This window comes from Phasianus colchicus, chromosome 26, assembly GCF_987193195.1.
Source record: "Phasianus colchicus chromosome 26, bPhaCol1.hap1.1, whole genome shotgun sequence".
Taxonomy (NCBI): domain Eukaryota; kingdom Metazoa; phylum Chordata; class Aves; order Galliformes; family Phasianidae; genus Phasianus; species Phasianus colchicus.
In genome coordinates this window covers 5,916,695-5,928,920 of record NC_143461.1, presented here as the reverse complement: position 1 = coordinate 5,928,920, position 12,226 = coordinate 5,916,695, and the positions used below count along the sequence as shown (strand labels likewise).

Genomic DNA, 12,226 nt, shown 5'->3' with positions numbered 1-12,226 from the left:
CAGGATCCCCCGCGCCCGTCCGATCCCTGGGAGCAAAAAGAGACCACAGCCTGCAGCGCAGCGCCTTTAATGCACGGCGACTTCAATTAACGCACAGTGATCCCCAGCCACGCGGCGGGGCGGGTCTCGTTCCGCAGCCCCCACCGCCCCTCGCCCCATCGCTGCCCCGTGCATCGCCGCGGCGCCCCGCACGCACACGGCAGCGCTGCAGGAGACGCGCGCAGCTCTTCCACGGCTTCCAGCTCAACTCCAGGCTGGGGGGATTTGCGTTACTGTTCTGCTCTGTTCACAACAATACAGCAATAACTGACAGTTACACACAGCACAACGCACGGCACAGCACAAAACGCAGCACGACACACATCGCAACACACAGCACTGCAGCTCATCGGGCTGAGAAGGCAGGGGCTGACCCACAATTTGCACAGGAGAAAAAGCGGCATCGGCAGGTGCGGAGCGGAGCTGCTTTGCCACGCAGACCCGCAGCGCCCGCCGGCACGGAGCTCGGGCAGCGCTGCGGCCGCTCCTCCAGCGGGAAACAACGCAGGCGTGGAGGCGCCGGGGAAAAGCGCTCCAGGCAGACGCGGAGGAACCGCACACAAAACTCCCTCCGAAATCTCTTTTCCTGAGCAGGAAGCTTTATGCAGGATGGAGGTACCGCGCCCTCCTCTCCCCGTGCCCCTCCGCCCGCTCAGCTGCATTATTCTCACAGTACCCTGATAGACCCGGCAGGAAATTCACAGCACAGAGCACAGTTACACCACACCGACACGCCGTGCCGCGGCGGCAGTAACTGAAGGGAGAAGTTTCTTTGATCAGGATCACTCATTAACCCAGGAATGCCAAAGCTCGCGGCTTTCCAACTTCCCGGTAACACTCAGGCTGCTGCAATAAGTTACGTTCACTATGGGGACACAGACGGGACACAAAGCTCGGGTGCAGCTCGGGGGATGCTAATCGTCAAACTTCCCCTCGCGGATGGTGTCAAAGGAGAACGGCAGGAACTTGAAGCCCGTGCCAGTGTAGAACTTGTTTTGGAACTCGATCCTGCAAGAGAAGGAAGGTAACTGCTCGTTAGGAAGGCAGGTCTCTCATAGGAGTTAGAGATTAGCAAGTAGCTGTTTATCAACTATAAAAAGTAAAGCTTTAAGGATTATATACACAATATTGTATTATAGAATTATATATATATTATGGAATATATAATCTTTATAATATAACAGAAGATACTATAATGTAGCATTCCCACTGGCACAAAAACCACTCTGATGTTTCTGGAGCACAGCAGAGCTGCTGCAGCACTCCAATTCCACCCACAGGCAATACAAAGAGCAACAAAAACAGGAAGAATCCCCTGACCAGGCTCACTGAGCAGCACACAAGGTCACGTTAGCAAAAGGCTGTTTCAGCTGCAACAACCCAGCCTCGTGATGCTGTGCTGACTTCCACCACCGGTGACTGCTGTTTGGGTTCTGAAGTGCATTTGGTTTAAGCCCTCACAACTCCTGAGCTCACAACACACACTCTGATGGGGAACGCAGCCCAGCCTGGTTTGCCCACTGCCCCCAAGAACTCGGTTTAAAAAAAGAATTATTCTGGAGATCCGTCCAATGGTTGGGAACAGCCAAATAGGGGAAGAAAAAAGAATCCCGTGGGTCACAGTAAAAACAAGCATGGTGTTTCATGAGCCTCATGAGAAAAACTTTCCATTGCATGGTCTGCTAAAACACCAGGTCTGTAGGAATCAGGAGACAGCAAATGACACAGCAGTTCAAAACAAATCAGAACAAGTAGAAAAAGACTCATTTTAGTCATTTTTTTCCCAAATTGAGAATCAAGGCAAAATCCCAAGTCGCTGGTATTTCAGGGCAAAAAGTGGTTTCTTGGCAGAGCTCAGGATTGAAACCCTCAAAACGTTTTCCCTGATAGGCTCTGCTGCCTGTTGGTGCAGATGAGATCAGAGCTCCCTGCAGAGGAATCCCTGGGATGAGCAGGATTTTCCACGTGGGAGGAAGGGCTCCTCGCCAACAGGCGCCAGTTTTCAGGAACCTCAGTAATCTCCATAAGTGACTCAGGAACAACTCCATAAGCGAAGGGAAAACAAGAGGCAGCTGGTTGGGTATCTGACTCACACAGAACCCTTTGTAAATGCAATTTTAACCCCAGTGATGAACTGTTCCAGCTGACCCTGACATCTGAAAGTGCCTTTTGGACAGACTGAGTTACCACCAGCCTCGGCTGAACGCCTGAAACTCAAGGAGTGGCTGTTGGAGCTTGGAGAACTACTGAAATGGTTTAACTAAATGCCACAGCTTAAACGTCTGTGTTTTCCTGCAATTGTGCAGAGGAACACCCAGAACCTGAGGTGCCTTTCTGGAATCAGAAAATGCTGTTTCCAGGAACACTCCCTGTCTGTGTGCTACCTCTGTTGCTGAACTGCGTCTCAACATTGATCATGTTCTGCAAAAGTATTTACTGGACAGCACTGCACTGTCAATAAACAGACAATGCTGTCTGGCAGTTTGCATTAATAAAACAAACACCTTTCTTCAGATTTTTTTATAGTAATAGTTGAGTGCTTTGTCAGACTGCAATTGCATGGATTTTCCAACAGACAGCCACAGAATTTCCAAATGTTTGGAAAACCGGGCAGCTCACAGCCCCAACAGAAAGCAACTGGAGAGAGAGAGAGACACCTGTTGGGCAGGAAACCCAACTTTCGTTTGGTACAAGGTAAGTTCCTACATGGTATTTTTGGATTCTTAGCAGAATGCTGAAGCGTGAGGCCAGCAGTGGCTCAGAAGGCAGGCCCCCTGCAGGACCAAGAGATCAGGGTGCTGTGCACAGGTTTCCCAGATGGCAGCAGGTTCATACACCACGGGTCACTCTGTCTTCCAAAAGGAGATGAGCAGCAGGATGCTGTTATGACTGCACAGAAGACAAGCCCAAGCTCCTGACCTTTACAAAGAAAAATAACTAAAATTCTGGCAGGTGGGTGGGGAGTTGGGCTGTGAGCAGGACTGGGCCCCAGCACACCCACGCCTCCAGAAAGTGCCACCCCTGGGGGCTACATCACTGCCCACGCAGGGCAGGGTCAGCTTACAGCAGCCAGGCAGGGCACCGCAGAACTGCAGCTCTATTTATTTGGCATGGCTGACTGAGGCTGACCACAGTTGTTGTATCTGAAATCCAGTCTGCTGTCACTGCACAAACCCACAGCACTTTCTGCCATTCAGAACAGAAGAGGCGGTGGGCGAGCTGCTTGCCTCCAGCTGCACCCAGCACCGTGCAGCCAGGGGAGATGCCTTGGATCTGTGTCACTGCCTCCAAAGGACTGAGCTCATCCTTTCAATGTATGAATTAGTGGCAAACAGCTCGGGCAACACATGGTAAAGAAAAAACACACTTATGTTTGTCTCAAGAGCACAAGAAGCACACACGCCTCCCAGGGAGGTCCAAATCAGGCCTGAAACAGAGCCTAGAATGTTGCTTTATGCTGAAGATGGCTGCACTGAAACTATTTCAGCTGGGAGCCTGCTTAGCTTCCAGTTATAATCCTCTCATTTTAGACAAAGTCTGTGTTTGCTCAGTTGGAATATCTGACCAGATTAAAAAAGATACATTAACATCAACAGCAATGTCAAACTAGATAGCAAAAAAAAAAAAAAAAAAAAAAGCAAACAGCATTATATTTCAGTACAGTGATGTTGCAATGAAAGGAATAGGAATAGTTAAGGCAGCTACCAAGCTCCAGCAGAACTGATATGCAATTGCAATCTTGGCAGCACTTTGATTGCTTTCTCCACCCCAAAATGCCCCCAGAAGAACCCAGCCTGCAGAAGGAATGCATGCTTTCTGCAAAAGCACGCTGCAGGTCTTCCTCAACTGGCACTGATAGGTAGAACTCTCGGAAGAATCTATTCTCCTCACTAACAAGACATGTGCTGAACGATTCCCCCTTTCCAGGAAGGCTGAACCACCCACACCTTCAGAATTCCAGATAGGTGACTCTTGTCCCAAGAGTAACAAAATCCGATCTGCTCCTCCCAGGACAGATATTTTGCTCCCCCCCCTCCACCTTCCTTCTAAGAAAGGAACACATACCATTGGAAGTTTACCAATTTCAAGTTTGGAAACAAAAAGGAATGTGAACAGCATGTTGTTTTGAACATCTGCAGGTGCACTTTTCATTCCACTGATAATGGAAATCCAAACAAATGCAAAACAATCCCAGCACATCACATTCAGTCTGAAGTACTGTCTTCAGATTGCTTTTCAGAGACTAAACTTGAGCAGGTTCTATCTTAGAGAATGTAATTTAAGGCTTTACAAGTTTGAAACATGTCCAGGGGAAATATGACTGAAGAGCTTCAGTTCTGCAGCTCCCAACAAGGCCCTACTATGCTCTGCATAGCACCTGTGACTTGTGTGCTTACTGCTGTTGCTTAGCTGTTTTTTTCCTCTTTGCTCTCCATTCATGCATCTATCTTCCCTTTACACATTTCCAGATAATTTTAATCACATTTTACATACATACAATGTGAAAAAACTCTCTTTGCTGAGCTGTAACCTCTCACTCACACTTGGTTCAGATGCTTTGTGAGCAGTATCCTTAAGTGCAGTCTGTGATTATTAACACAAAATCGGTATCTCCAAAAAAAGAAAGAAAAAAGACCAAGAACACACACTTTCCTAACTAAGGCGATTCCCTTGAGTAAAAAGGGTTACAGTCTGCCAAGGAAGAGCATTCAGAAATGCGTACCTACTGTTATACAGAAATGTGCCAACAAGCACCAAACTCCAGACAATCTATTAATTTGCACACACTGAAGACCAGAGACACAGCATACACAGTTCTGCTCACTCTGCTCTTCTTGGACTGTTAGCAGCAATACTGGGCAGGGTGTGCAGAACTCCTTTCACACTGATGCAAGTACAGTGACAGCAGTATGAGGATGAGGAAACACCAGCCAGCAAGAAGGCCTCAACTGCCTGGTATAAAGATTCCTAGGCTGGAAGCCAGGAAAAAAAAAACAGAAGCACCACCCAGCAGCCATTTTCAGCAGCAGCCCCCACATGGGCTCCCTCAGCACAAGATGGCTACAGCCAGCCCTGCATTTCCAGATCCATCTCCACTCACTTCGCTACAGAGACACACCTGAACATCTCAGTGCTCACCCAAATAGGCTGTCAGCAGAGAGAGCAAAGGGACAAAGTTACCACTCCTGAGAAATTGGGGGAAAAGTGCAAAAAAGGGTGTTTCTGCTCACTGTTGAAAAGCACAACTTCCTTTTCCCACTAAGGAGACTGCTTTTAAAAAGTGTTCAAAACAGTTTTTTTTCCATTTAACAAAACAGAAAGATCCTTCCAAACTTCACTTTGCTCTCTGTGCTTACCAGGAGCAACAGAACCAGGCAGAAGACCAAAGGACAGAACAAAAAGCTGAAAGCCAGAAGCACGTTCATTCACCTTGTGCAGCATCCCCATCCTACTGTTCACAAAGCTCTGGTCTAATTTATTTTTAATTAGAGTTCAGCTACTCTCCACAGTTTCTAAGCAAGTTTATGCCTATGATTAGGAGAGAGGAGAGTATTAACAGAATGAAGAGTGAAATCTCTGACCATATTAAAGACTTCCTGCTGTCAGAGCACATCTTCTGTAGGATGTTTAGGAAAGAGTTATGGTCCTCCAGCACTTCTGAACATGACCATCTCACCACAGTGTTATCCACCACCCCAATGGTATAGCCTCACTTTCACTGTGTAACAACCAGCACAGTCTTCTAGAAGATGTGCATTTCTCCAGATAGCCCACGTGACATCAATCTCCTTTCCATGTTGAGCTCATGATTTCTGAGCATTGCTGTAACTCACCAGTGCAAGCGAAGAGCATGGAGGAAAGCAGACAGGCCTTCCATGACCAGGAGAATTGCTACCGTCAGGGTAGCAAAAGCAGCAAAAATGAAGAAAAGGCCAAAGCCTCCAGCCAGACTCCTCACACTGAGCCCAGTGTGGATCACCATGGTCCACAGCACCTCCGAGAGCTCTGCCAGGGGAAGAGAGAAGAGAGGACTCATTTCAGAGCATCCAACAAGAAGAGAGAGCTGCAGTTTTCTTATAGAGCAGAAACTGAGGTTGAGAAAAAAAAATCTTCCACCATAATGAAATGGGAAACTCAAGAGAGACAAGAGTTTTTGCAGGCAGGTATGTCAGGACACTGCTGCATGCAGTGCAGACCCACTGGTCAGCAGCCCTTTGCTTCACTCAGCTCTTCCAACCCCACCCATCCTTCCAGATCCAGACAGCTCTTAGCAGGGTGCTGTACACACAGATAGTGGTGTTTACACACAGCTCTGCCCTCCTCCAGCAGTGCCTGACACCGCAGAGCTGAGCTCTGGGGAAGCCCCCTGCACCGCTGCCCTTTGCCTACCACCAGTCCAGGTCCATTGGTGGCACTGAGCTGGATTTCCACTCCAGCAGTACTCACGTGCATGGGCTAAGCTGAGAGCCCAGAGCCTCAAGTAGGACGCAGTGTTGGAGATGCACCCCAGGCAGTACTCAATGGTGTGGATGGCCTGGTACACCACAGTGTCAGCAAAGTCAAACTGCAAAGTGAACACAGAAAATGAAGAAAGCTGCGAGATGTGCAGGCAGGAAGGGCTGGCTGACTGGGGAGAACGAGCAACTACCTGGTGCTATCACCAAGGTCATCGTGTTTGAACTTAGACACTGATACTGTCTTCTCCTGGTTTAGCATGTCAGTTTTATGAATTAAAACCAAATTCTCTTGTCTTACTGGGCTTTATAGAATGACAGTTCACTGCTGCAGTTTTAATGATTGTTTTCATGTCCTATTGTACAAAATCAAGATATTCTGAATTCTGCCATTGACTTTGCCAGGAAAAGACTGTACAGCAACAAGATGGCGTTCGTATGAATTCACTGGTAAGTTGCATGTACTTCTACAAGAAAAGAGACAGTATTCCAAGTCAATACTGTGTATGCACCTTTGTGAAAAGACCGTTTTGCGAAATATGGACTTATCCTCTTTGAAAGCAAAAATAATGCACAAAGCAGTTTTGAGACAGTCCTACCCGTACAATTCATAAATCTCTGTGCCTTGGTAATTTTTTGAAATAATAATTAAAAAATCATAAGAAAGTCTGCCATGAAGGACAGTTTCTTATTGCTCACCTTGTGAAAGCATTCCCCACATTCTGGATTTAATCTGTGCTTCAGAAACTGCTCATATTTAAGTCAAGTCAAAGTGGTATTTTAAAGACATGGAGCAACTCGCATTGCAGGCATGCACAGCAGGCTATTTATGCTCTCATTTTGCTCTCAATATACACAGGGCAGTAAATATTTTAAGCAGCAAAGTTAAATGAACTGTCAAAAGTGTAATTCTTCCTCCGCAGAGTGAGAGCTGCAATGTTCTTTAGCAAAAACTGTCCCAGCAAACAGTGCCACCTCCCAGCACACATTGCACACCAGTGTGCAATTAATGGAACGTGATAAATATTTCAACAATGACAATTCACAGCCTCATGCAGCTGCTGGAGAGAAGCCTTCACTGTGCTGGGGGCTGGAAGGCTCAGCAGGATCACTTTGTTGGAGCATTTGTTGTTTTACACATTTTTCAGAGGATTACAGGATTAACACCAATTCCTCATGGAAACATACATCACAGGTCCACCTTCCACATAACAGAACCACCTTCAGCATCATTTAAGACAACATCATTCTTGCAAAGCTACTCTACTTTCGTGACCTTTATATTTTCATAACAAATTTGGTTACCTGATTTCCTGACACCTGCAATAAATTCTGCACAGGAGTTCCTAAAAACCACTTAACACTCATAATTCTTACAACTATTTATGAATGAGCAGTTTCTCAGAACAGAGCCTCTCTTCTTACAGAAAAATGCAGGTTAGATAAGCTGCTGCTGAAATGAAATATGAAAACTGGACCAGATTTGCTGTATTTTCTCATTGGCAACAACCAGTATTGTCCTTAAAATAGAAGTCAGTGGGGGAGGGGGGGGAGAGCATACCAGCTTTAAGTGTTTTATTGCAATGCAGAATTACCAAAGACACAACATAAGGCGAATGAGACTTCTTCACAAGTTTAAAGCATAAACTTTTCAGTTTCAGAGTTCTGGCTTAACAGCTTTCTGGGAAAACTAAGAGATCTGCAGACAAGGGATAAGACAAACAAGCTAAATAAATGAAGTAATCAAAGGTCTGTTAGTGGGTGTGACACTGTATGAAGGATTAAAGATGGCCTGTAGCATGTCAGTAGCTGGATCTTTTGGAAAAGATGCCATGACATAACGCTCAATTCAGTGTGTGGTTTACACCAATGGGAAACGTTCCAGATACACATGAATGCAGCAAAGCTGGCTGTAGTCTTACCACCTCATCCTCTGTAGGCTTGAAAACATAAGTTCGCATTTAGTGTGGTGTCTCAATAACATTAATCATGAACACATTCAATCATTCCCTCCTAAACACGACACAGTAAAGCAGTAACAAATCACATGCACTACATGGAGGCAAAAAACTCCCAAATTAAAAGAGATCGTCTCCTTTTTCTTCTCTATCAGCAGTAAGGCAAAGCAGCCAATGCAACCCCAGCAGTCAGAACAAATACAAGAAGTAGGAACTCACTACTACAGAAAAATGGCCTCGGATTTTGGCTAACAGTGGAGAAGCAAATAGCAAAATGCACTGCACTTCAGCCAGGGCATAAGCTGTGTGGGAACACTGTGCAACCCTCACTGCACAGCCTATGAGATGGTGGTTCCTTCTAATGAAGACAAACAGAACTAAATTTCCCTTTGCCTGCAAATTATACTTTTTCCCCACCTTGGAGTCCTGGGAATGACCAGAAGACTGCAGTACTTTACTGCTATGAAAACACTCCACTGAGAACGTTGCTATTTAAACAACTTGAAAATACAGCCAAACCAGCATGTTCTGTTCCCAAGTGCATTGAGACAGAGGACGCTCAGGTACTTACCTCCTCCCCCTCCTCAGAATGGGTAGATAACTGATCATGTTGAATGATCTCAGCATCCTCCTCTGTTGGTCCATTGCCCACCCGGATCCCACCAAAGTTGTGTGTTCCCTAATACATGAAGAAAAAGAAAGAATAAAAAGTGTTGTTTGTGGCTTACTATGACAGCAGAAGCTTACGACTCCGTGCACAGCAGCAGTTGCTCACAGAAGAAGACAAAATATTAAAGCCCAGGTTTAATCAGCTGTACAATTCCTTTTCTCAGTTTGGATAGAAAAGATGCTGAATCCTGTAAGGCTGGGAAAAAAGGTCTGAATGAATACTTGATACGTTTCTATAAAGTAACTGCAAACCTAAGTGAAATAAATGCCAAATCTCTCATGAGGACGTTTGCTGTAACTGATGTGAACAGACCAATGTTTTGCACAACAGCAGCTGTGAAGCAAGCACGTAGAATCCGAGTGAAACACCACTGTTATTGTAGATGAGACAAGTCACACAGTGGCTCACAAATGCACACGCACACCATGTCAGGCACACCAACACACGTGGGAAATCAGACTTTCCCTCACATGGAAATTCTGCGTTGTGCAAGCAGTTCCTTTTATAGATAGTTGTTTTGACATTCAGGGTCTGACAGCCATAAATCCACTGCACTCCAAGTAGAAATGAATAAGCCACAAACCAATCTGAAACCCCTTCGATAGTCACCAAGCACTGCAGTCACTACGCAGTTAACGTGAGGTTTATGGCACATAGACTCTCACAGCCAAGAATGGATGCAGAGAACTGCTCACCATGACTGTTCTCAAGCTGAGCTTTTATGCATTGTAAATGTGTACCACACTACAAAGGTCTGACTGGCATATCACTATTTCTGGATTTCTGCTCAGCACGTGGCACTGTACAGCAGGATTCCTCCTTCCTTCCAGGTGTTCCAAAGACACAAAATGCTTGTGACTGATCTGAAGGATTGCACGTGAAGACCTCTGGGTCTGACCTACCTAGAGAAACAAACTAAAATGCCACAAATGGGAACAAAATCCCTGTGTTCAGCCTCAGGATTGTACTGGGGTCATCTGTGACATGGAATGTAAACAGACTAAGTAACAACATTAACTCTTTATAACTTTAGGGTTGACAAAACGAAGCACTCAAGATTCTGACAGCCGTCTGCTCTCACACTGCACGGCTCTGGCATCCAGCAGCACTGCTGCTCAGCGTTCTGTTCTTCAGCTGATCTGCTCTTAAAAGCTTACTTCTGCTTAATGCTGAACAAAACGTTTGGCCAAAATATCAGACATGAATTTAAGATTTGGCTGGGTTGTTTCTCGAAAAAATAAATTAGACAGTCATTTATGCTCTGAAAATAGAAATAAGATGAAAACAGCCAGACTACATTTATAGCTAAGATAGTAAAAAAATATCATAGTAAAAAAAAAAAATCAGTAGTTACTGAAAAATAGTATTAGTCCTGCATTTCTACATTCCTGGTCTGCATGAATCTGTACTTTGAAGCTCTTCCCTCACACTCGTGTCTGTTCTTTGCAGCCAAACTTAACACAGCTCCAAAAGCTCCAACCAACTTCACAGTTCTAACCACACTTCAAGCAAACATCTTCACTCACAGCTTCTCTTATTGGATGCACTTAATATGTTGGATGAATTATGCACAAGAGATGCACTGTCTTTTCTGACCTGTGTAGCTACTTAAGATTTCATAATAGAAACAGGAGCCAACAGCTCAGAAGTTGTCCCCAAATCACCTCTGACACAAAGTACAACGTGTTTCATAGTTTGAAAGACTTCAGCTTGTTAGAGAGGTAGCATTCAGAACTAAAACCCATCTGAAATACGATGTACAGGGGAAGGGATAAAGTTCTGGAGCTGCTGCAATCATTGCTCTCCCAGAAAGCTTTCACACCAAAGGGCTGTCTGTAGCTTATTTGTGCAGCACCACGTTACAGCTTTAAGTCAAAGTGCCTACACAGGCACAGATGCAGTAATTACTGCTATGATGTTGTTGGGAGGCCATCACTAACATGCTTGGGAACACAATGTAAACAAAAATGCTTCAGTGAAAGAAATCCTACTCTAGCTTAAACAGATATGCAAGAAAAGGAAAAAGGGGAACTTAACTTGGGGGGGGATGTGGCAGCAAGGTATTCTTGTGCTGCTCTGCAGGTTGTGATTTCAGCAACACTCCTGCAAAGAAGTGTGCCTGCATTCTGTGCGTATGTAACTATTATCCAGCAGCCTGGTAGCTCTTCCAGAATGCATCAGCTTTGCTGAACTTTGCTCTTTCCAAGAGAAAGTGTCTTTCTTTCACCCTAAAGGTGCAGTAGTCATTCACTTATGAAATTCAGGTACATTTCATGCTCTCTTGTTAATTCGATATAAATCCATCAGGTGATTTTTAAATCCACTCACTGTTGCAGCCGCTGCTGCCTCTAGTGCCTGCTCGTTCAGGACTGTGCTGACCTGGGCCTCCACGGGCTGCCCTTCCTGATAGTGAATGGAAGAAAAGAAAGGGAGGAGGAAGAAGACAAAAAGAGAAAGGGAGACGAATGGAGGGGACATGGGAGGATGAAAGATGGTCAGAGAAGGGAGAGGGAGTGTCTTTAACTGAACTGATCTTTGACTCACTTAACATCCTAAAAGCTGTCTGCCATACATGCAGGGAGAATTTTCAAGTATCCCCAGTGCACATGTGACAAGTTCCTGCATTTTATTGGAAAGATTCTTTACAATACAGTCGGAAACCTAGAGATTACCCCCAGGAGATAATCTCTCACATAAAAAAAAAAAAGAAATAGACTTATGCTATCTTCTTTTTTAAACCATCCAAACTGCTTTAACAAAGATGGTTATTAAGTCTGTACGCCAATGAAGCTAACTCCTTTGCTTTTACATCATCACCCTAGCAAAAGCCCAGAAGTGCATCCAGCAACAACTAAGACCGGGTTCCTGAACCAGCTGACAGTGCTGAAGGTGGTTTTATTGTTTTTATCATTACCAACAGGTAGGATTTTTAAAGCTGGTTTGATGCTGGATCCAGTTTGAGAAGCAGGCAGGCAATACTTCATCTCCAGTAACAGCCACCTGCCTCTATGCCCAGGAATATGCAGAGAGCCTTTACAGGTCTGTAACACTGTGTGAACCCACATACCAAGGACAAGGTGGAAAACAGCTTTTCAATTACAATT

General features: G+C 45.2%; 1 protein-coding gene across 7 annotated transcripts in view; it reads right to left on the bottom strand.

The window, feature by feature from the left end:
- Positions 1-51: 51 nt before the first annotated feature.
- The window catches only part of ATP6V0A1 (ATPase H+ transporting V0 subunit a1), a 28,326-nt gene continuing 16,151 nt past the window's right edge, over positions 52-12,226 (bottom strand). For 2 of the 7 annotated variants that reach the window (XM_090124808.1, XM_090124809.1), the window contains exons 18-23: positions 11,451-11,525; positions 9,024-9,131; positions 8,417-8,434; positions 6,487-6,604; positions 5,874-6,045; positions 52-1,047 (exon numbers count right to left, since the gene is read on the bottom strand). In XM_090124808.1, the coding sequence (XP_089980934.1) occupies positions 954-1,047; positions 5,874-6,045; positions 6,487-6,604; positions 8,417-8,434; positions 9,024-9,131; positions 11,451-11,525 (585 nt within the window). In that variant the 3' untranslated portion in view covers positions 52-953. The remainder of the gene's footprint in view (positions 1,048-5,873; positions 6,046-6,486; positions 6,605-8,416; positions 8,435-9,023; positions 9,132-11,450; positions 11,526-12,226) is intronic. The other 5 variants (XM_090124810.1, XM_090124811.1, XM_031600597.2 and 2 more) reach the window with 3 other exon arrangements.